This window comes from Suncus etruscus, chromosome 15 (genome assembly GCF_024139225.1).
Source record: "Suncus etruscus isolate mSunEtr1 chromosome 15, mSunEtr1.pri.cur, whole genome shotgun sequence".
NCBI classification, from domain to species: Eukaryota; Metazoa; Chordata; class Mammalia; order Eulipotyphla; family Soricidae; genus Suncus; species Suncus etruscus.
The window spans coordinates 64,618,906-64,644,904 of record NC_064862.1 but is presented as its reverse complement, the minus strand read 5'-3'; the positions used below and the strand labels follow the sequence as shown (position 1 = coordinate 64,644,904).

General features: G+C 38.2%; 1 protein-coding gene across 1 annotated transcript in view; it reads left to right on the top strand.

Moving 5' to 3' along the window:
• Positions 1-25,999, top strand: part of DNAH3 (dynein axonemal heavy chain 3) — a 211,421-nt gene that overhangs the window by 119,259 nt on the left and 66,163 nt on the right. The window contains exons 40-42 of the mRNA XM_049788146.1: positions 1,323-1,568; positions 21,630-21,733; positions 25,048-25,342. Of these exons, the coding sequence (XP_049644103.1) occupies positions 1,323-1,568; positions 21,630-21,733; positions 25,048-25,342 (645 nt within the window). The remainder of the gene's footprint in view (positions 1-1,322; positions 1,569-21,629; positions 21,734-25,047; positions 25,343-25,999) is intronic.

Genomic DNA, 25,999 nt, shown 5'->3' with positions numbered 1-25,999 from the left:
CGAGCCTGCCAGGAGCAATTTCTGAGCGTAGGAGCCAGGAGTAACCCCTGAGCATTGCCGGCTGTACCATAAATAAATAAATAAATAAATAAATAAATAAATAAATAAATAAATAAATAAATAAATAAATAAGAATGTGAAGAAATTGGAACTGTGTACTGTTAGTGGGAATGTAAAATGACATGTTTGTGAAAATAAAATAGTTCTTGAAAATAAAAAGGGCATGAAATGGGTCAGAGAGATAGCATGGAGGTAAAGTATTTGCCTTGCATGCAGAAGGTCAGTAGTTTGAATTCCAGCATCCCATTTTGTCCCCCAAGCCTGCCAGGAGCGATTTCTGAGTGTAGAGCCAGGATTAACCCCTAAGCACTGCTGGGTGTGACCCAAAAACCAAAAAAAAAAAAAAAGGACATGAAATACCATATGACTTAGCACTTCCACTTCCATGTATATACAAGGTAAATAAAAGTGGGGATTGGAACAAATATTTGAGCACTCATTATTTACAACAGTATTCACGGTTGCAGAGATAGAATTAATACATATGTCTATCTATGAATTGGTGAATAAGCACAATGCCATATACACTTAAACACAGTGGATGGAGGCTCTTGGAGGGAAGAATATTCTGATACAAAAAATACTGTATGTTTTATTTTTAAAGATGTAACAAGAATTGTCAGATTTATAAAGATAGAAAGTAGAATGTGTTTGCAAGAGGATATGGGAGCATTTCATAATATGGAGCTATTATTTACTGAGAACAGTTTCCATTTTGCATGGTGAAAGTCTCTAGGTAAAGTAGCATGACAGTAGTGATACACTTATATTACCTGCTAGATTCAAAAACTGTGAGGAGGGTAGATTTTATTTAAGAATATCTTAAAACAACAAAAACTTGAGGAAACACATATATGTGGATATGGGCTAGGGATATGGCTAAGTAGAAGAGTACATATGTGTCTTAACATATCTGAGGCTCTGCATGCAATCCATGACACTGCAACATCAAAAATGTATGTGGGTAATGTTTCTGGTAAGTTATAGTCACTTGCCAATCCTATTCTTTGAGGGGGACCACACCAGGAGATGCTCAGGCGTTACTCCTGGCTTTGCACTCAGGAATCACTCCTGGAAGGCTCAGGAGACCATACTGGATGCTGGAGTCGAACCCAGGTCAGCCTCTTGCAAAGCTAGCATCCTACCCATGGTACTATTGCTTCAGCTCATCTTAATTATTTCCTGAAACCTCTCACTTTGATATCACATCTTTCTTATCTGTTTCATTCTATTGCTTAGTCTACGTTTTCCTTTGCTTTTAGATGAAATCATGGAAGCAAATAATGAGGACAGTGAATATTTTGAAACCCTGACGAGTCAACAGATTTTTCTCTGGCTGCAAGGGTTATTCCTCTTTTCCTTGGTGTGGACTGTGGCTGGCATCATTAACTCTGAAGGCAGAAAGCAATTTGATGTGTTTTTCCGCAACCTGATTATGGGGATGGATGATAACAACCCTAGACCCAAAAGTGTCAGACTCACCAAAAACAATATCTTTCCAGAAAGAGGTAATGGGATATTGGATTTATCTTTACTGTAACTTGCCATTAGATTTTTACTGGATTCATTCACTTCATGAGAGTTTATCCATGTATGTAGATTGGTGGTCCTGGAGGCAGAATTTTCTGGGCTTTTAAACTGCTTTTTTAAGTTAAACTTTTTTTTCTTTTTGGGGCCATACCCAGTAGTGCTCAGGGGATACTCCTGGCTCTGCACTAGAGAATTACTCCTGACAGTCCATGGAGAAATTTAAGAGATGCCCAGGGTTAAACGTAGGTTGTCTGCATGCAAGGCAAACACCCTTCCTGCTGTATTATCGCTCCAGCTAAAAAAATAATTTCTTTTGCAAAAATTACCTATAATTACATCAAACAGGTTCCAGGAGACAGAATGATTTTCTTATTTTGTCTTCCAGGAGACAGAAAATTTTCCTTTTTTTTTATTCCCATCTAGGCCTATTCTAAGTATTGACATCATATCATAGTCTCTCTGTATTAACATGTTTTTTTATCATTGTAACCTATTAAAATATTTTTAGTTTTACTATATGCATTATTTTTCAAATGATCACTTCAATGATCTATAAGTGTTTCTTTTGTTTGTTTTTGTTTTGGGGCCACACCCATTGACACTCAAGGGTTACTCCTGGCTATGCGCTCAGAAATCACTCCTGGCTTTGGGGGACCATATGGGACACCAGGAGATAGAACTGCGGTCCTTCCTAGGCTAGTGCTTGCAAGGCAGACACTTTACTTCTAGCTCCAGCCCCAGTGTTTCTTATTTGTACTGATTTTTTTTTAAATTTTGGGGTCACACCTAGCTCTGTTTGGTGACTTCTCCCAGTTCATTTTTGAGGGCAAGAGAGTCACTCTAAGATTATGCAATGATGAGATGCAGTCCAACCTCTTAACTTTCTCCATGGGCTATATAAAAATAATTTACTAAACAATTTAAAAGTTTTTTATTTTAAGTAATTTTATTATTTCCATCACCCAAGTAATATATCACATATAATTTAGAAAATACAGAAAATGGTGTAGACAAAATGTTAACGTCAATGTGTGATCTCACCACACAGAAACAATTGTATATCTATTTAAAGATTTTCTATATTGTATAATAAAATATAATTCCCAATAGCTGCACTATTTTGTGTACAAGAAAGTATATGAAGTAACTCCCTCTGATGATATGACAATATTGTATATATTGAGATATCTGGGTTACACACATGGCCTGTTTGTCAAAATAGTAAAAGTATACTCAGTTGTTTGCATTGCATTGTAAAATTTGTCAGTAGAAAAAACATTGGGAAGCTAATGATATATATGCTGAAGTGAATTGAGAAATTATAATATGTACAATTCACTAAGAAATTTATCATAAAATAAGAGGGCTTAATGAATGAATATAGAGATGAACAAGTGTGTCATTAAACAGGTAAAAGATAACTGGAAAATCTAGGAAGTGGGTATACAGACACTCACCTCTCTTTTAAAAATTAACCATAATATATTTTATTTCAGAAGAATTTTAAATAAGCACAAAATTTAGCAGAAAGTATAGTTTCCACTGCCTCCTTCCAGCAGCCCACCCTGTTTTCGTTACTTTCAGCATCTTGCATTAGTATATATTAGTGTATTACATCTGGTGAATAATATTGGTAATCAGCTTTTCTATATTATTCATTCTTTGTCTTGTACAATTCTTTTGAGTCTTTAAAAATATGGCATATAATATGTTTATATTAAAGGATCAGACAGCAAGAGTTTCACATTGCCCTAAAAATTCCTTGTTCCGTGCCCGGAGAGATAGCACAGCGGTGTTTGCCTTGCAAGCAGCTGATCCAAGACCAAAGGTGGTTGGTTCGAATCCCGGTGTCCCATATGGTCCCCCGTGCCTGCCAGGAGCTATTTCTGAGCAGACAGCCAGAAGTAACCCCTGAGCAATGCCGGGTGTGGCCCAAAAAACAAAAAAAAAAAAATTTCTTGTTCCATCTAGCCATCCTTCCCTCATCCTAATGGCAGTTGTTTTCATGTTTTGCATGTTCCAGGATGTGCTATACTTGGGATAATACAGTCTGAAGTCTCTTTTCACTGCCATCTTGCATTAAGTAGCAAACATTTAAGTTTTTTTATGTAGGTTTTCTTTTTTGTTCTTGGTAGTTTATTTTGTAACTAAACAAGAGTAAATTGCATTATTATCTATTCACTAACTAAAGGACATTTTAACAAATTCTAATTTTTGGAAATTATGAATAAAGTTGCTGTAAACACTTATGTCAAGGTTTTTGTCTGAATGTAAGTTTAAAATTCATTTGGCAAATACCTGTAACTGTGATTACCAGATCAAAGGATGAAAAACTATGTTGATCTTTATAAAAAACTACTGAACTACCTCCCAAAGTTCTTGTATAATTTTCTATTACAAAATATATTTTCTATTCCAGCAATAAATGAATAGTTTTTGTTACTGGATATCTGCAGCAGCATTTGACATCTTCAATGTTTTATATTCTGGCCATTCTAATAGATGTGTTGTATGATCTTGTTTTAATTTGCAATTCCTTAATGACATATGATGTTGACTATTGCATTATCTTACAGTCATTATATTCCTCAGTTTGGGTGAGGTATCTTTTAGAATTTTCATCCATTTTCTAAATTATGTTGTTTGCTTTCTTATTGTTGAATTTTAAAAGTTTGCTGTGGGTTTTCTTTTTTTTTTTTTTTTGGTTTTCTTGGGGGGGGGGCCTCACCCAGCAGTGCTCAGGGGTTACTCCTGACTATACTCAGGTCATTTCTGGCAGTGCTCAAGAGACTATATGTGATGCAGAGGATTGCACCTGGGTCAGGCACATTCAAGGCAAATATCCTACCCTCTCTGCTATTGCTCTGGTCCCTTGTTGACACAAGTCATAGAACAGATACATTTTTCAGAAATTTTCTTGTAGACTGTAGCTTCTTTTGTCATTTTATATCTTGACTGGGTCGGGATAGCGGTGTGAAGTACAGCACAGCAGGTAAGGCTCTTGCCTTGCACACATCTGGCCCAGGTGATTCCAGCATTACTTAAGCATGAGCCTTAAGCAACATGAAGTGTGGCCCAAAGAGCAAAATTCAAGCTAAAATATGTCTTTTTATACAAACAAGTTTTTAATTTTAATGAAGCCTAATTGAACAGTTTTTGTATTCATCATGTTTGTGTGTGTGTGTGTGTGTGTGTGTGTGTGTGTTGTGTTTAGAATCTCATCACTGAACCCCAAATTCTACTAGATTATTTTTAATGTTATCTATCTCCTAGAAGCTCCCTGGCTTTGGCGTTTGATTGGTTCTATCAATCATTTAATCATTTTGGATGAATTTTTGGAAATGTGTTAAGATCCATGTCTCTACATTTTGCCACTCTGTGTCTCTTAACTGGTGTATTTAGTTCATTGATGTTGAGACAAATAATTGTCATGGGATTTAGTGTCATCTTTGTGTAGGAGTTTGGTTTGTCTGCTGGTCTGTCTTTTCTTAAAGTAGACCTCTCAGTTTGTCTTTTAAGGATGGTTTTGAGTCTGTAAAGTTTCTGAGCTGCTGGTGGAAATGCTTTCCAGTACAGCCTTTATGGAAAACAATATGGAGACTCCTCCAAAAAATGAAATTGAGCTCCCATTTGATCCAGTTATAACACTCCTAGGAATATACTCTAGGGACAAACAAAAAAATGCCTTCTGTACACCTATATTCATTGCAGCACTATTTACAATAGCCAGAATCTGGAAACAACCCAGATTTCCAACAACAGATGAGTGACTAAAGAAACTGCGGTGCATATACACAATGGAATACTATGCAGCCATCAGGAAAAATGAAGTCGTGAAATTTTCCTACACATGGATAGACATGAAAACCATTATGCTGAGTGAAATAAGTAAGAGGGAAAGAGATAGATACAGAATAATCTCACTCATTTGTGGGATTTAAGAAAAATAAAGATAATATTGTAACAATACCCAGAGACAATAGAGATGAGGACTGGAAGGACCAGCCTACAATATGAAGCTTATCACAAAGAGGGATGAGGGCAGTTAGATAAATAACTACACTAACAACTATCATGACAATGGTAGTAAGTGAGCGAAATAGAATGCCTTTCTCAAATACAGGCAGGGAAAGGGAAGAAGGGAGATGGAGTCATTGGTTGTACTGGTGAAAGGGGGTGTTCTTTTTTATAACTGAAACCCAATTACAAACATGTTTGTAATCATGGTGCTTAAATAAAGGAATATTATTTAAGAAGGAAAAAGAAAAAGATCCATGCTTCTTGGTCCTTATTCTCCTCCTTCTCCTTTCCTACTTCTACTTTCCTAGAGAAGAGTACTTGTTCCAAGACCAGCTGGTGAAAATCTGTTTTTCTTCCTCTAATTGTTTTGTTCCTCTGCTTACAATCACTTTCTATATTTGTGTGGGCTATTTCTGCTCTCTAGCCCATTCATGGATCTATTCATGTTTTTTTTTACCAGTACCTTTGAATCCCTGATTAAAAAAAAATATATATATTAGTCTTATTCCTAGAATTTCATGATATATCTTTAACTTGGTTTAGTTTATTCTCCTTTTTTGTTGTTATTTAAATATAGTGTTAAATATGTCATTTTTCTTAAATAATTGTATTGATATCTATAAAATAACTTTCTGGGATTTTTGACTGGTAATGTGTTGAATCTATATGACAAAAAGAATCTATAGAACAGTAAACTTATTAAAATTTCATGTCTTATTCTTATATGTGATCACAGATTGCATTTTCATTAATTAAATTTCTTTTGATTTCTTCAGCATTTACAATTTTTCCTCACATGGGTCTAAGACACCTTTATTAGATTTAAATCTAGGTATTTCTTCCTTCTTTGTTTTTCTTTTTTTTGGTGCTAATGTAAACAGTATTACCTTTTCCATTTCAAATACCAGGTTTTCATTACTGCTATATAAGAAAGCAGTTGACTTTTATGAATTAACTGTCTGAGCCTACAATCTTGCTGCAATCACTTATAAATTCCAAAAGTTTTCTTGTTGATTCTTTTGAGATTTCCTGCTTAAATAATCCTATATCTGCAAACAAGGACATTGTTATTTCTTCTTTCTAATATTTTGTTCCTTGTCTTACTGTATTAGCTAGAACTTCCTGTATGATGTTGAAAAAAATAGAAAAATAACTTGCTCCCAGTTTTAAAGGACAAAACATATAGTTCCTGATCCTAAGTCTTATGTTCCCTTAGGTGTTTATCAAGTTAAGAAAGTCCAACTCTGAGCTCAGAGAGATAGCACAGCAGCGTTTGCCTTGCAAGCAGCCAATCCAGGACCAAAGGTGGTTGGTTCGAATCCCGGTGTCCCATATGGTCCCCCGTGCCTGCCAGGAGCTATTTCTGAGCAAACAGCCAGGAGTAACCCCTGAGCACTGCCGGGTGTGGCCCAAAAACCAAAAACCAAAAAAAAAAAAAAAAAAGTTCAACTTTGTTACTAATTTACTAAAGGTTTTTCATCATGACTGGACAAGTTAAGTGCTCTTTTTCTGAATCTGTAGCTAGAATTATGTGATTTTTCTTCTTTAGCTTATGAATTGATTTTCAAATGTCGAACTAGATTTATATGACTAGAATCAATCCCATCTTCTTGTTTTCACATAATTGTTTTCTGTTTATTTTTCATGTGGTTGGCTAATGGTTTTATTGTGTTTGTGGAGTTTTTTTTTTATCTACAACAGTAAAAGATATTAGTATGCAATTTTTATATATATATAAAGGCCCTATATATACATATATATGTATATGTATGTATATATATATATGTATATATATTGGTTTTGGTTTTGGTTTTTTGGCCACACCCGGCGGTGCTCAGGGGTTACTCCTGGCTCTGCACTCAGAAATAGCTTCTGGTAGGCTCAGGGGACCATATGGGATGCCGGGGATTGAACCCGGGTCCTTCCTGTTTCAGCTGCATGCATTTCAACTGCTGTGCGATTGCTCCAGCCCCTATATATTTTATTTTATTTTATTTTATTTTAGCTATGTCCAGCAGTGGCCAGGGCTTTACTCCTGGCTCTGAGCTCAGGGATCACTCCTGGCAGGGCTCAGTGAACTATATGGGTGATCAAACAGCAGTTAAGATAAGGCAAGTGCTTTATCTGCTATACTCTCTCTGCAGCCCCAATTTTGCTTTTTTTTTTTTATAATGTCTTTGATTTTGTATAATGGTGACTTCATAGTATAATTTATATATTGTTCCCTCTGGTTTTTGTATTTTGGAAGATAATTTAGAGAATTGGTGCCATTTGTTCCTTAAATGTTTGATAGAATTCACCCATGTATACACCTGTGCCTGTATTTATTAGAAGGTCATTAAATTATTTACTTAATTTCTCAAATTGACAGACATTAGCCTTTTCACATTATATCTTTTTCTTTATGAGTATTTGCCTTTATTGTGTGTGTGTGTGTGTGTGTGTGTGTGTGTGTGTGTGTGTGCGCGCGCGCGCGCCATTTGGACATTTCATTTTACAAGGAGCCACAGCAAATGCAGTTCAGTATCATTGTGTTTAATTCTTGGTGATTTTTCTTTACAATAAGCAATCCCCAAAGATGGTTCCCTCCCACCCCTGGCAGAGAGCACCATTGCATCTGAGTACCATAAGAAAAATCTTCCAGGGGCCGGAGAGATAGCATGAAGGTAAGGCGCTTTCATGCAGAAGGATGGTGGTTCAAATCCTGGCATCCCATATAGTTCCCTGTGCCTGCCAGGGGCGACTTCTGAGCATAGAGCCAGGAGTAACCCCTGAGTACTGCCGAGTATGACCCAAAAAACAAAAAAAATAAAATGAAATAAAAATAAAAAATAATAATAATAAGAGGAGGAAGAAAGAAAGAAGAAAGAAGAGAAGAAGAAGAAGAAGAGAAGAAGAAGAAGAAGAAGAAGAAGAAGAAGAAGAAGAAGAAGAAGAAGAAGAAGAAGAAGAAGAAGAAGAAGAAGAAGAAGAAGAAGAAGAAGAAAAGAAGGAAAGGAAGGAAAGGAAGGAAAGGGAGGAAGAAAGGAAGGAAGGTAGGAAGGAAGAAGGAAGGAAAGAAGAAGGAAGAAAGAAGGAAGAAGGAAAAAAGAAGAAAAAAGAAAAAAAATTCCAGGCAGGAAAAACAGAATTCTATTCTATCTGACTTGTCAACTCAGTAGGAAATGCCCCCAAAATGCATTTGCAAGATCCACTGTTTTCCTGTAGCCCTGAAGACGCTATGTCTGTTAGCAAAGCTCCCTGCAGTGGCTTGATTAGCATAAGCCAAAACAAAGCCCTGGTCAGGAGTATCATGAAGAAATTCTTCTATTTTATTTGCACTATCAAACGTTACCTTCTTTTTTTTTTTATTTTTTATTATTTTAATTATGACAACAAAGATGCAAAGAAAGAGGACAGGGTAAAGTTACAGTGGAAGTCCAATCACCCATAAACAGGATTCTCAGTAGTCCCATGGATGATATCCCAGCCTTGAACTTTCAGCCAAAGAACATTAAGAAAAACAAAACTGAACCCATGTACAATACAATTACTTTGTCCCTCAAATCCCCAGTTGTAGTATATATTATTTCTTAGCAGCACACCATATAATCTAAAGATATTAGACTTATGTAACTCTTTAAACATTGAGGGCAAAGTACATTTATCTAGTTCCATGCACATGCTTACTAGTTTAAGTTAACCTCAAAAGTTTTAGTGGGTTGTTTTTCTTAAGGATTGGAGTCAAGGGAACATAGTAAAAAACGTATTAAAGTGGCATTTGTTTGCATAGGCCCACCAAAACATAAGGGACATGGAAAGACAAATTATGGTCTAAATACATGGAGACCCTACCCCTGAAGTTTCCTGGTACAGGACTGACTCTAGGCTCCAGGCAAACTAGTTTGTCCAATTCAAGTCATCGTCTGTAGTGGCAATACACCTCCATTCCTCACATAGTCTCTGTTGTTGGTATCATGCTTCTGTATTAAAGATCCTGGAGTCTGCATATCCCATATTGTAGTCAGGATGGTGCAGAGCATCCTCTCGTTTCACCTCACACTTAAGGGGCAATAGAGAGAACCATGTCCTGTAGAGCGGGTCATTGTTGTTGTCACATCTTCTCGCAGGTCATTGTTGTTGTCACGTCTTCTCAGTGTAAACGGAAGTGTCTTTTTAGGAGGTCGATGTCAGACCCTTGGTAGTGTCTTTCCTGGTAGAGGACTGCTTCCAACTGTTGCTATAAAAGACCTTGAATGTTTCATAGATAGCTTGCCTGGTTCCAGCGTGAATGGAGAATGACCATTCATCTGAGGCCTGTGCCAGGTCATTATATCAATGTTCAGGGTGTAAGGTACATTGTAATGAGATTTATTAGATAATAACTAATCTGTATGTATAGTGTTTTCCCATTTTAATGTGTCTATGCAAACAAGGATCAATGCCATGAAGCGTTATTCATAATAACCATAGTAATGCTTCCCCTCTCATTTCTAATATTCATTATGTCTTATCTATTGCTTTTGGTTAGTTTGGTTACTAGTTTACAATTTCATTAAATTTTCCAAAGAAAGAGCTTTTGGATTTGTTCTTTTGTTTTGTTTTGTTTTGTTGTTTTTGTTTTTGATACACACCCAGTATTACCCAGGTATTACTCCTAGCTCTGTGCTCAGAAATCATTCCTGGCAGACTCGGGGACCATATGAGATGCTGAGGATTGGGGATCGAACCCTGGTCCGTCCCAGGTCGCCTCATGAAAGACAAAAGCCCTCCTGCTGTACTGTTGCTCCTGCCCCAGGATTTGTTCATTTTTCTCTGTTAACTTTCTGTTTCACTTTTATTGATTGCTATTAAATTTTTTTATAAGTTTTTTGTTCTGCTTATTTTTTATTTCTTTTCTTCATTTTCTAGTTTCCTGAGGCATGGAAGCTTATTGATTTTAAAGATTTTTGCTTTTGTAATATAGGTATCAATTATATTAAAAACCAACTGTTATCAAAGTTCTTCAACTCCTCTCAGCATCATCAGTCATAAAATGGAGTTAACAATAATAGTACACAGTCATTGTGTTCTTATAAGAACTTGAGTTAGTGTGTGTTAATACATTTAAAGCAAGATTTATATGAAGTGTTAAATATCAGCAATTTTAGTACTGCAGATATATGTCTAGATTGCATGCTTTGTGTACAATAGGACTAGATTTGTACCTGGCACTGCATGGTCTCCTGAGGGCCATCTGGAGCAAATCCTCTGTGCTGAGCTTGGAATAGTTTCTGAACATTGCTAAAAAATGGCCTCAAAACAAATATACATATATTGTAAAATCACCCCACGCACCGTATCTCTAAGCCCAGGTGAATAAGTCTGATTCGGTTGCACAAGAAACAATCCAGAACAGACTGAGGGTAAAACACATATAGTCTGGCAGTCTTCTACTATGGCCCTTGCTACCTGCCAGAACTTCCATTTTTATTGAGTACAGAGATCACCCCTGTGTGAAGCAGTAAACCCACCCAGATTTACAAGTAAGACAATCTTAGTTTTATGTGAAACCAAGTTGTAAACAGATACAAAGAAACCGGGGATAAACTGTTTTAGGTAAAATAAGATGTAACCCAACTATATGTATATACACACACATACATACATATATATACATATACATATATATATATGCAAAATATGTCAGCGCTTCTTTTTATCATCTATATGTATTAGCTTTGCCATTTAATTTTTTAATCATTTTGCTTTTTCTTAGCCCACTTGTAGCTTTTACATTTCTATTGCTTGTAAATAAGATCCTTTGTACCTTATTTAAGATACTAAACAGTGGGGCTGATCCCCCAGCTTCCCATATGGTCCCCCTAAGCCAGGGGCAATTTCTGAGCCCTTAGCCAGGAGTAACCCCTGAGCATCAGATGGGTGTGGCCCAAAAAACCCAAAAAAAAAAAAAAGATACTAAACAGTTTTCTGAAATTTGGTTTCAAATTCTGCATTAACAAAGTATATGGTTGATTCACCAATAGCATTGGTTTGTTTAATGTTACTTCATTATAACACTATGAGGTGTGGTAGGGGGGAGAGATACATTATCAACCAGGGCCACTGCACTTAGGGCATTTGCACATTCTCTTTGATTTTCTTTCTCTTTTTCTTTTTTCTTTCTTCTTTCCTTTCTTTTTTTACCTTCCCTCCTTTCTTTTTTACCTTCCATCCTTCCTTCCTTCCTTTCTTTCTTCCTCCCTCCCTCCCTCCCTCCCTCCTTCCTTCTTCCTTCCTTCTTCCTTCCTTCTTCCTTCCTTCTTTCCTTCCTTCCTTCCTTCCTTCCTTCCTTCCTTCCTTCCTTCCTTCCTTCCTTCCTTCCTTTCTTTCTCTTTCACTTTCTTTTTGTTTTAGGGCACGTTTAGTGGTACTCAGGGGTTACTCCTGGCTCTGTGCTCATGAATCACTCCTGGTGAGCTTGAGAGAACATATGGAATGCTGTGGATGGAACCTACGTCAGCCTCATACAAGGCAGAAGCCCTACCCACTGTGCTACCGCTCTGGCTTATTTTACTCAGCATAACAGTTTCCATGTCCATCATATATAGGAAAATTTCATGACTTCATCTCTCCTGACAGCTGCATACTATTTCATTGTGTATATGTATCACAGATTCTTTAGCCATTCATCGATGAAGGGCATCTTGGTTGTTTCCAGATCCTGGCTATTATAAATAGTCCTGCAATGAATCTAGGTGCGAGGAAGGCATTTTTTTATTGTGTTTTTGTGTTTCTAGGGTATACCCCTAGGAGTGGTATAGCTGGATCATATGGGAGCTCAATTTCCAGTTTTTTGAGGAATTTCCATACTGTTTTCCATAAAGGCTGGACTAGCTGGCATTCTCACCAGCAGTGAATAAGAGTTTCTTTCTCCCTACACCCCTGCCAGCACAATTGTTCTTGTTCTTTGTGATGTGTGCCAGTCTCTGTGGCCTGAGATGGTATGTCATTGTTGTTTGATTTGCATCTCCCTGATGATTAGTGATGTGAAGCATTTTTTATGTGTCTCTTGGCCATTTGTATTTCTTCTTTGAGGAAGTGTCTGTTTATTTCTTCTTCCTATTTTTTGATTGGGTTATACGTTTTTTTCTTGTTAAGTTCTGTCAGTACCTTGTATATCTTAGATATTAGTGCATTGTTTGATGGGTATTAGGTGAATAATTCTCCCATTTTGTGGGTGGCCTTTGTATCCTAGGCATTATTTCCTTTGAGGTACAGAAGCTTCTCCGCTTAATATAGTCCCATCTGTTTATCTCTGCTTCCACTTGTTTGGAGAGAGCTATTTCTTCCTTGAAGATGCTTTTAGTTTCAATGTCATGGAGTGTTTCACCTACATTTTGCTGTATATACCTTATGGTTTTGGATCCGAAATCAAGGTTTTTAATCCATTTGCATTTGACCTTTGTGCATGGTGTTATATGGAGGTCTGAGTTCGCTTTTTTGTAAGTGGCTGTCCCAACACCACTTGTTGAAGAGGCTTTTCTTGCTCCATTTGCATTTCTGCCCCTTTATCAAAGATTAATTGATTATATGTCTGGGGAACAATCTCTGAATACTCAAGTCTATTCCACTGATCTAAGAGTATGTCTTTATTCCAATACCATGTTTTATTGTTTTTTTGGGTTTGTTTTTGTTTTTGTTTTTGGGCCACACCCGGCGGTGCTCAGGGGTTACTCCTGGCTGTCTGCTCAGAAATAGCTCCTGGCAGGCACGGGGGACCATATGGGACACCGGGATTTGAACCAACCACCTTTGGTCCTGAATCGGCTGTTTGCAAGGCAAACGCTGCTGTGCTATCTCTCCAGGCCCACCATGTTGTTTTAATGACTACAGCTTTGTAATACAATTTAAAGTTGGGGAAAGTGATGCCCCCCATTTTCCTTTTCCAAAGGGTTGTTTTCGTGGTATTCGTGGGTGTTTATTGTTCTAAATGAATTTTAATAGTGTTTTATCCACTTTTTTGAAGAATGTCATGGGTATCCCTTAGAGGGATTGATTAAATCTGTATAATGCTTTAGGGAGTATTGACATTTTCTTTATATGGTTGCCATGACAATACATATCCCCCCTTTTTTTTCATTCTTCTGTTTCCATCTGTTGCTGTCTTCTATAAGAAATTTGGTTTTGTTTTGGGCTATTCCCAGCAGTGCCCAGGGGTTACTCTTGGCTCTGAATTTAGGGATAATCCCTGGCTGTCCTTATGGAACCCTATTGGATGCTGGGGATTGAATTTGGGTTGGCTTTGTGTAAGGTAAGCACCTTAACTGCTTTTTTTTTTTTTTAACTTCCTAAGCAATGTTCAGGGGATCCTTGAGCCACTCTCAGAGAGACTCAGTCTGGAAGTACTGACCTGAAGGTTTTGTGCTCTAGCCCAGTAATGCTGTACTACTTGAATCCAGTAATCCCAGCAGAGCTCAGTGTTTAACAGGGTCATATAGATGGAGATCAAGTCACCATAAGGTACTAGGAAATGAAATAAGACCTCTCTGTGTGCCCCTGCCTCTTTTAAGGAATCTTTCTGTGGCCTTGTAAATATCATTTTTTGTTTTGTTTTTTATTTCTTTTTTCAGTTTTTTGGGCCACACCTATTTGATGCTCAGGGGTTACTCCTGGCTAAGCACTCAGAAATTGCCCCTGGCTTGGGGGGACCATATGGGATGCCGGGGGATCGAACCACGGTCCTTCCTTGGCTAACACTTGCAAGGCAGACACCTTACCTCTAACACCACCTCGCCGGCCCCTAAATATCATTTTAATAACTGTAAAACACTTAATTTTTTTTAAAACACATAACTTTGACTGGTTTCTTAATGTGGGACATTAAATTTTTGCCCTCACAGATGGTGCTCCATACTCTTATATAGAGATTATTTTCATTGTAAGTTATTTCTTTTAGACTAAATTCCCAGTTAGGGAATCTCTAACTTAAACTAGTGAGCATTTTTATAGTTCTAGAAGAATCATACCAGATTGATTTCTAGGTAAAACTGCAGAATGACGTAGGATCACAGACACTCCCTCCTTCGGTACTAAGTGGAATTAACAGCACCCCAGAAATGTTATTTCTGAAAATAAAAATGGTAGAATTCAGAGATTTCTTACTGGTCATGACCAAACTACAATAATGACTATGAAGCTGTGAAAAATGTCTTTTTATTTGTTTTATTTATTGTTTGTTTTATTTTGGTAATCAGGATTTATTTCTGTCTTTGTGCTCAGGAGTTACTCCTGGTGGGCTTGAGGGACCATGTAAGGTGCCAGGGAGTGAATCCTAGTCTGCTGAATGCATGGCCAATGCCCTACCTGCTGTACTATTGCTCCAGCCCCAGATGTCTTTGAAAATAATAATAATAATAATACTTGATTGATTGATTGATTGATTGGCTTCTGGGCCACTCCTGGCTCTGCACTTAGAAATCGCCCCTGGCAGGCTGGGGGACCAAATGGGATGTCCAGAATCGAACAGGGTCCTTTTCAGGTCAGCTGCATGAAAGGCAAATGCCCTGCTGCTGTGCTATCTCTCAGGCGCCTCCCTGATGTCTTTGCAGACAACTGACCTAGGTTAGATCCACAGTAGTCACCAAGCCTCAGGAATGATTTCTGAGCTAGGAGCAACACCTAAATATCATTAGGTACACTTTCCCCCAAATAAAAATAAAAGCAATAATAATAATAATAATAAAAATAACTTTAAAAAGCTGAGTTTGAGATCCCTCCACACATATATATATGTATATGTATGTATATATATATATATATATATTGTTTGTTTGTTTGTTTGTTTGGGAGTTACACCCAGCATTGCTCAGGGGTTACTGCTGGCTCTGCGCTCAGAAATCACTCCTGGCTGTCTCGGGGGACTATATAGGGTGTGGGGATTTGAACCACCATCTATCCTGGGCCAGCTGTGTACAAGGCAAACGCCATACTGCTTTGCTATCTCTCAGGCTCCCAAAATCCCTCCATATTTCTTTAGTAAGTTGTTTTTTTTGTTTGTTTGTTTTTACCATTTTTGAGTACTTGTTTTTTTTTTTTACAATATTTCTTAATAGGAATAAGGTAAATGTCCTGGATTTGTTTCTTTCAAAAAGCTTTATGCTGGTTAATGAAATGAGCTCAATCTACCACCCACACCAAAAACATGCACACCACTAATGGGAGTGGGTGAACCCAGTTTAGGAAAGTTGGCCAATTTTTAAAAGAATGTAGTACCCAGATTTCCTGCCAAGCCAGCAGAGTATATCCTTTTTATCCAGCTTCTGTAACCTCAGGTGACAAAAAAAACTTTCACAAACCAATCCTTGAAGTGTAGCCAAGTTAGTAGACGAGATAAATTGGCCCCAGATAATGTTAAGAAAGAGGTCAAAATTTTACATGATTATAATCAGAGCAAAAGTGGTATGGTAACTATGCAAAATATAGATAATTAATAAAAATCAAAAAAGGTATGGCCTTCAGGTAGTATATGATTTTTTAATTTTTATTTAAAACATTGTGATTTACAAAGTTATTCATAATTGAGTTTTAAACATACAATGTTTCAGTACCAATCCCACCACAGTATCAACCTCCCCCCACCAATGTTTCCAACACATGACAACACTCCCAGCTGCAACGTGTCATCATTACAGACTCATTTTTAAGTTGGTTGTTAAAGTTTGGGTCTCATCATTTCATTGTTGTTGATTCTGACATGATATTTAGTCTTGTCCTTTCTTTTTTTTTTTTTTTTTGTGGTTTTTGAGTCACACCCAGCAGTGCTCAGGGGTTATTCCTGGCTCCATGCTCAGAAATTGCTCCTGGCAGTCACAGGGGACCATATGGAACGCCGGGATTCGAACCAATGACCTTCTGCATGAAAGACAAACACGTTACCTCCATGCTATCTCTCTGGCCCCAGTCTTGTCCTTTCTTAACACCGCCAATGCACCTAAGTTCCCAATTTGTCTGGAAACATTTGTTTCCAGATAAGTGGGAGCAAAATTATAAATTAAATAAATAAATAAAATAAGAAAGAGAAGAGAAATTTGAAAAAGCACAGCAACAAACAAAGTAGTGAAAATTATTGTATCTTCAATGAGGTCATTAAGTCACCTTCAGAAGGTTTAGTAAGATTTTGTTGCTGACTACCATTCTGATACTTCATTTGATTCTGAAAATTAGATGAGTTCAGCTACACATAGGCACCCAAATGGGAGTGGTCCTATGGGATGGACCACATTCCTATGGGAATGGAGATGTCCAGAAATTCCAAGCACTGTTGCTGATACTGCAGCTTTTAGGGGGCATGTTTTCAGCCTCCAGGTTTTCTGGAAGTAAAAGAATACGAAGGTGGGGGATGGAGGTGTGGAGGGTACCCATAATAACTACAAAAAAATGTCCTGGTGATGTATAGATCAGTCCAAATACTGGTATATTTGAAGATTTGTTCAAATTGGTATCTCTGCAGAGAACTGTAGAGAAGTGGTGAAGCAGTGTCATAGGAGAAGTGGTGATTGTGGGTGATAAGTGTAGCAGGCGTGGCTTCAGCAGGGTGGGAACTTGACCTGCCCTCTCCTCCCAAGACTGCAGTCTTTAAACTGCATGGCCAGTGTACCCATAATTTTTTATGACTTAGTTTACATCTCTTTATTTTACTATATTTTATATATTTTATTTTTATTGATACTGATGTGAATTACAAGTCTTTCACAGTTGTGTGTCAGGTACATAGTGACAGTGAATTAGGGTCATTCCTACCACCAGTGTTGACCTCCCTCCACTATAATTCCCAGCACACATCCTATACCTCCACTCTTAATCCCCTGTTCTAGTGTAACAGGTCCATTTTGTTTATAGCTTGTTATAGTTTGGGTCTTCTGATTCTATTGTCATTGACTTTTGTTTGGGTATTTAGGTCTGACCATTTTTTATTTCCACTTAATGCTCCTGAGAACAGTTGGTTCCTGGGTCCCGTCCACCTTTTTTCCCTCAGTTTGTAGGAAGACGTAGAAATATGAGGCAGAACAAGATGATTCATGTTCTATGGTTTGGTAAAAAAAAAAAAAAAAAAAAAAAGTGGGAGCCCCTCTCTAGAAGCTATAAATATAAATAAAATTTAAAGCAGAAAATAAAGGAAAAAAGAAATGGGGGGTCAAATGTGGCAAGTTATTGTTTTTGTTTTGTTTTGTTTTGTTGCATAGGTGCAGTAAACGTTGGGGACATTAGAAAGGAAATTCCCTTGGTCTAAGAGCTATAGGGTGTCTCTACCCTTAAAGCATATTGTCATGAGATTGACTACAGGTTCTAGACATGTTAGTTGTCAAACCCCAAGGTCTGTCTTTATGATGTCAGGAAAAGTTCTGCTCAGTAGTGGTTCTCAAAGTCAGTCTTCTGTAATTAGAGATCTTGGCTTTTTCACAGATCCTAGGATAAAGCCTAGAGTAGAGTCTTTCTTTATGGTCCGAGGACAGGTTCTGCTCAGTCAGTTTTTGTAGTCAGTCTTTTGTAATTAGTGATCTTGATTTTTGCACAGATCCTAGGACAGAAGGTGTCCTGATTTCATCTCATTGTAAGGTGATGTGAGGTCGAGCAACCTGCCCTTAGATCAAGTTGTTGCTGTTTCCTCATTGTCAGGGTGTCACATGAACCTACGCTGGTGCAAGTTGGTGTCAGAGTGGTATTAGGGACTCCCAGGGGAGTTTTATTCCTGGTGCTGGTGCAGAGAACTGTGCCAGTTCCAAGCTTGGGATCCAGGGTTTGGGGTTGGACAGTCGATATCCAATCATGTATGATCTAAGTCAAGTCCCCCGGACAATAATTCAGGGTGGAAGGCACTCCTGTATTATAAAATTTTGGGGTTCTTATTTACATCTCTTTCAAGAACGGACTCAGTCTATGGAGGTAAGCAGGTGCAGATGTGGCGATTATATTTGTTTCTAGTATGTGATATTTAAATGATTTTTTTTTTTTTTAGTTTTTGGCCATACCTGGGTCATAAAGTGCTCAGGGAATACTCCTGGCTCTGCACTCAGGAATTACTCCTGGTGGTGCTCAGGAGACCAAATGGAATGCTGGGGATCAAATCTGTGTCACCACATACAAGGCAAGTGCCTTCCCCATTGTAATAGCTCCCTGACCCCTAGTATTTAATTTTTTAATAATTTATAGATTACCAATAGAAAAAGGATAGAAGGATCAATGTAATAAATTAAGAGTAAAGAAATAAATCTCACATTTATGATTCATATTTACCTGATTTTTTTTTACAAGTGCATCAAGGTAAGTAAATTGGGGAAGAGATTGACTCAAAAAATTCTGGGACAATTGATTATCTACAAGCCAAATAATGAATATGGTCTTCTATTTCACACTGTAAAAAAAAATCAACTCAAAATGAATCTGAATGAATCCAGGTAAATTGTTCAGAGGCATAAAATATATGCCTCTCCTGGAAGACCCAAATTTCATCCCTTGTTCTGTCATCTGTGCTCTTGGTAGCCTAAGTATCGAATTATCCATTTGTGGGTATCTTCTATCACCAGGAGTGACTCCCAGGTCCTCTAAAGACCAAAAAAGAGGGACAGAGAAAAACACACAGAGACAGTGAGACAGAAAGAAACAGAAAAAGCAAAGACCTAAATTTGAGTTAAAACTGAAGAATAAGATTTGGGACATTGGTGATGGGAATGTTACACTGGTGAAGGGGGGGGGGTGTTCTTTACATGACTTAAACTCAACTACAATCATATTTTAATCATGGTTTTTAAATAAAAATATTTAAAAAACTGAAGAATAATTTAAAAAACAACAAGGGCAAATATTCATAACTGTAGAGTAGAAAATGATTTCTTTTGTTGTTGTTGGTTTTGGGCCACACTTGGCAGTGCTCAGGAGTTACTCCTGGCTCTATGTTCTGGAATTACTTCTGGGAAGCTTGAGGGACCATATGGGATTCAGGGGATCAAACTATGTGCAAGGCAAGTCCCCTTTCCACTGTATAATGACTCCAGTTTCATAGGCAATGATTTTTAAAACACTAAAACACTAAAAAGCATGCCACAATTACTATTGCGATAGATATTAATAGAGTGGAAAAACATTTTGTATTAATGTTTTAATATTATTTAGAGAGACTTCAGGCTCACAGGGTAGCTCTCTCTTTTTATATATATATATATATATATATATATATATATATATATATATATATATATATATATATTTTTTTTTTGGTTTTTTGGGCCACACTCGTTTGATGCTCAGGGGTTACTCCTGGCTAAGCATTCAGAAATTGCCCCTGGCTTGGGGGGACCATATGGGATGCCGGGGGATCGAACAGCTGTCTGACCTACGCTAGTGCTTGCAAGGCAGACACCTTACCTCTAGCGCCACCTCCCCGGCCCCTCTCTTTATATTCTTTTTTTTTGGGGGGGGGGCACACCCAGTGATGCTCAGGAGTTACTCCTGGCTGTCTGCTCAGAAATAGCTCCTGCCAGGCACGGGGGACCATATGGGACACCAGGATTCGAACCAACCACCTTTGGTCCTGGATCAGCTGCTTGCAAGGCTGCTTGCCGCCGCTGTGCTATCTCTTAGGGCCCTCTCTCTTTATATTCCTTTTTTTTTTTGTTTTGTTTTGTTTTGTTTTGGTTTGGTTTTGGTTTTTGGGTCTCACCCGGCAGTGCTCAGGGGTTACTCCTGGCTCCATGCTCAGAAGTTGCTCCTGGCAAGCACGGGGGACCATATGGGGCGCCGGGATTCGAACCGATGACCTTCTGCATGAGAGGCAAACGCCTTACCTCCATGCTATCTCTCCGGCTCCTCTCTTTATATTCTTAAGGAAGCTCCATAGTGCTTTCCAAAACAGGTAGCTTCAATTTATATTCCAACCAACAATTGCTTTTTCTTCACATGCTCCTCAACATTTGCTGTTTCTTTGAATGTCAACCATTTTCCATTTGAGGCAACAACCACTTATCAGATGTATTATATGTAAATATCTTTTCCCTTCAATAGACTTCTTTTGCTCTTTTTTTCAACTTTATTTTTTTAAGGTACAGTTACCTCACTTCATCAACTTTGAAATACACAAGATCCTCCATCAATGTCTTCATGTTACTCCTACTTGATATCTTCACTACCCCTCACTTTTTTTTGTTTGTTTGTTTGTTTTTGGGTCACACCCGGCAGTGCTCAGGTGTTACTCCTGGCTCTAGGCTCAGAAATCACCCCTGGTAGGCTCGGGGGGGACTGTATGGGATGCCGGAATTCGAACCACCATCCTTCTGCATGCAAGGCAAATGCCCTCCCTCCATGCTATCTCTCTGGCCCTAGATATATCTTATTTTTGTATGAATCATCACAATTCTTTTAGGTGGTCAGCTCTTCACCATCACAGTTGTTGCTATCAGGTTTCTGTAGTTATAGATCCTGGTTTCAGTACAGGTCCTATGTCAAAGTCCAGGTGCTGTGTAGTGTCTTCTGGTTCTGTCTCACCATCAGTTAGCATTGCAGAGAATCCTGCCCTAAAAGCAGACTGTTGCTATTGCCTGGTTGTCAGGGTGACATAAGAATTGTCTTAGGAATAAGCCAGTGCCATGGTGGTAGTGGGGTCTTCCTTGGTAGAATTTATGTTTCTGGTGCTGGTGTAGAAAACCATATTTGTTTCCATAGGTGCTGTTCGGGGGTGAATGGTGAATGTCCAATCAACTGGAGTCTAAGCCAGTTCATTATGCCAAATGTTCAGGGTCATTACACATTTTTTTAAGAATGTGCATTTGGGCCACGGCCGCAGTGCTCAGGGCCATGCATTTAGAAATTACTCCTAGCAAGCTTAGGGGGTCCATATGGATGATGGGTATCAAATTTCTGTCGCATAATGTGCAAAGCAAATACCCTATCTACTGTGCTATATCACTCTGACCCCAAGTCATTACACATTTTTAGTTGAATACCTTGAATATGACCTGTATAGCCCTTGGAGTGCTCACAATCTATCCTATTTTTTTTGGGCTCAGGAAGCATCTATGATTTTTATTTCTTCAAGCATGGAGGGGGACAGTGGCTCACATGGACAGAGTATATCACCAAAGAGGAGGAGCAGATCCCGCCTAATGCAAAGGTAAAAAATATGAGAGAGAGAGAGAGAGAGAGGAGAGAGAGAGAAGAAAGAGAGAGAGGAGAGAAGAGAGAGAGAGAGAGAGAGAGAGAGAGAGAGAGAGAGAGAGAGAAACCATGGTTGTGGAATTTCAGTTCCAAAAATGACATATTCTCCATGGTAGAAGGATGTGAGCGTTTTGTTTTATTTTTACATTTTACCTTTTTACTTTACTATTGATTAATGTACTATGATTTATAATACTGTTAGAAATGGTTTCCCATGTACATAATTCTAACATTACAACCTCACCAGTGTCTCCACCTCTTGTTCTCGAGGACCCCAATGCCCCTTTCTTTTAAACCCCCTAGTGTCATGAAACTAATTTTTGTGGACCAGATCTCTCTAGAGTGTTGCGTTTAGCTTTTGTTATTACCTTACCACGGATCTGCAAATTCCTCACGTTTTTTATCTATCCCTTTTCTTCTGACTCCACTCAAAGGCTCATTTTCTTCTAACAGTCAAGAGGCTGAAGAGTAATAAGGTGCATAGGGTGCTTCACTTGTAAGCAGCAGACCTAAGCAGCAGCCCTAAGCTTGATTCCTCACACCTCAACCCCTTGTGACTCACCCTTACAACAACTCCTGTCTTTTGTCTGACTTGATTGTCAGTACTCCAACTTTACTGTTTGCCATCTACCACCCTTCTGGGGACCGAACGATCTGAAATCATCCCAGAAAGATAAATTTTATCTAATAGAGGTAGAAATGTACACATTCAGACTTAATTTTTTCTCACTGGTAAAAAGTGAGATGGAGTTGTAGGTGACTCTGCTAACTCAAAAACCCATTAACCAGGGCCAGCATGATAATATAGTGGAATAGAGTGCTCACCTTGAATGCATCCAACCCAAGTTCAATCTCCAGTTCCCCATATGGTTCCTCAAACCTTGCCATTGATCACACCACCCTGTGTGTGCTGAGTATTGATTTTTAGTGTTTCCAATAATTATAATTTGTTTATAATTGTTTATAACTTTTTCTGGCATTATGTAGTTGAGTATACAGAGGCAAGAACAACAAAAACAAATAAGAAATCTGGGTCTTTTCTATGCTAAATCCTCCATGTTTTTGAAGGTTCGATCCAGCTCATAAATGAACACTTTTCTAAAGAGAGTTCTTAAAAAAAAACAAAAAAAAAAAAAACATTGAATACACAAGTCTAATTTGGGTCTGTGACAGGAAGTGTTTAAGCCTGTTATGGGATAAAGATTGGGGAGAGGAGTCAGTCTCAGAACCAAAACGTTTATTTAATAATAATTTTTATTTTGATCAAAGTGGATTACAAATCTTTCACAGTAATATTTTAGGTACATAGTGACATTGAATCAGGGGAATTCCCACCACCAGAGTTGTCCTCCCTCCACCCCTGTTCCCAGCATGCATCCCATATTCCCTTCTTTTACCCCCTGGGCGGCTAGTATAAGTGGTCCCCTCTGTGTCTAGCTTGTTGTAAATACTGTTGTCATTGGCTTTGAATTTTGTGTTTAAGTCTGATCATTTTTTTATTTCTATTTAATGTTCATACGACTGTTTGGTCTTGGTACCCTCTATTATTTCCCCCTCATTTGTGAGGCGGAACAAGATGGTTCAAGTTATGTAAGAACCAAAATTTTTAAGTGTTTGGAAAGCAGGTGCTGAGTAAGCACAGAGAATAGAAACTAAAGGTCAGTCACAAATCTTCTGAACCAATGAATAAATATGGTATGTGAGAGGTGGACCTTGCCTGGGGTGAGATAGACCCCATATTGTGTTCAGACTATCTTCTGTGATAATTGCTCAGGTTGATTCTGAACAATTATTACAAAGGATAGTAGCTACAGATCCATCCGTAGATAATCACCATTTAAAAAATGACAAGGGCCAGAGCGATAGCAGAGTGGTAGGGTGTTTACCTTGCACGAGACGACCCAGGATAGATCTGGGTTTGATCACCAGCATTCCATATGGTCGTCCCCCCCGCCCCCCCCCCCCCCCCCCGAGCCTACCAGGAACAATTTCTGAGTGAAGAGCCAGGAGTAACCCCTAATTGCCACTGGATGTGCTCCCCCCCAAAAAAACAAAAACAAAAACAAAAACAAAAAAATGACAGTTTTGTGTTTAAGTATACAGTTTGGAGGGATAGAGAGTTCAACAGTCCAAGGTTAAATATTCATTCAAGACTATCAGTACAGTAAGAGTTTAAGCTGAATAGATAGTAAGAATATAATCCAGGGACAAGCAATAACTCATCAATAGGGCATTTGTCTTGTACATGACTGACCCAGGACCAACCTAGGTTCTATTCCTGGCAATCCATATGGTCCCCCAAGCCTGCCAGAAGCAATTTCTTTTTTTTGTTTGTTTGTTTGTTTTTGTTTTGGGGTCACACCCAGCAGCTCTCAGGGGTTCCTACTGGCTTTACGTTCAGAAATTGCTCCTGGGGCTGGTGAGGTGGCGCTAAAGGTAAGGTGTCAGTCTGTCTTGCAAGTGCTAGGACCGCGGTTTGATCCCCCGGCATCCCATATGGTCCCCCCAAGCCAGGGGCAATTTCTGAGCGCTTAGCCAGGAGTAACCCCTGAGCATCAAACTGGTTTGGCCCGAAAAACCAAAAAAAAAAAAAAAAAAAAAAAAAAAAAAGAAATTGCTCCTCTGGGGACCATATGGGATGCCGAGATTTGAACCACCGACCTTCTGCATGAAAGGCAAATGCTTTCTAAGCACAAAGCCAAGAGTAACCTCTGAGTGCTGCCCAGTGTGGCTCAAACCCTTCCAATCACCCCCAAAATAGAATATAATTCAGAGCATCACACGTTCAAAAACAAATGACTAATAAAGTATATATGCAATGGTATATATACAATGGAATATATTTTGGTACATATACATAATGGAATGCTATCTGGTGATAAGAAAAGATATTTGCTGTTGTGTGAATGTATCTGGTGGATTCATTCATGCTGAATAAAGTCAATTAAGAGAAGAGAAACAGATACAAAATGATCTCTCTCTTATGTGGAATATAAAGAAATCAATAGCAAATGGCCAAAAGTAACAGAGAAATTGTCTATAGAATTGAGTTAACATGGGGTAAAATAAGTAGAGGGTAAAATAAGTTGGGGGACACTCTCTGGTGGGTAATGTGATCTTGGAACATGTATGCATGGAATTCTATATACTTAATGATATTATAAATCATGGTGCCTAAAATAAAAATTAAAAAAATCCAAGTTTCCCTGAAGACCAGAACTTAGCCTCTTGGGTCCAGTACCAAGACTCTCCTCTGTTTCTGTGGTACAGATCTCAGACCTCATCATCCCAACAATGGAGACAGCCCGGCAAACTTTCTTCTTGAAAACCTACATAGATCATGAGATTCCAATACTATTTGTGGGTCCTACAGGAACTGGCAAATCAGCCATCACCAACAACTTTCTTCTCAATCTTCCCAAAAATGTCTACCTACCCAATTGCCTCAATTTCTCTGCCAGAACCTCAGCCAATCAAACCCAAGATATCATCATGTCAAAGCTGGATCGAAGAAGGAAGGGTCTTTTTGGGCCTCCTATGGGAAAGAAGGCAGTGGTATTTGTAGGTAAGACCTAAACCTGTCTCTTTCTTCCACTCCAACTAGAATGGCTCTTTGCAGGACTGTTTTATTGTCCTTTTATTTTCACTGGGAGGTAAAATACTTCTGTTTAATATAATTTAGTTCTTCTTTCCTTCCTTCCTTTTCTTTTTTCCTCCCTCCCTGTTTCTCTTCTTTTCTCTTCCCCTCTTTGTCTTTTTTTTCCTTTTGTCTTTCTATTCTTCTTATCTTTTAAAGTATTGTTGGTCATGAACTGTAGGCCAAAATTTTAATTTAGTTATAATCTCAACCTTTGAGTAGACAGGTGCTTCCTTTTTCTTCTGAGAGGATCAGGCAAGGTACCTTGTAATAATTCTAGAAAAGGATTGCATGGTTGCTCTTTCTCATTTCCAAAAGCAATACACATTTTGTGAAGTCTTTTATTTCATTTTATATTAGATAAAGATGCTATTAGTAAATTTAAAAAACTAGTTTGTGCTAAATAAATGTGTGAAATAAGCATAATAATTTCCTGGAATTTTACTTACTTGATTTTTTTTTTCCTTTTTCTTGGGGGGGGGGTTGCAAAACTAGTAGTGTTCAGTGGTTACTCCTAACTCTGTACTCAGAAATTACTTCTGAAAAGCTCGGGGACCATATGGGATGCCTGCAATCAAACCTGGG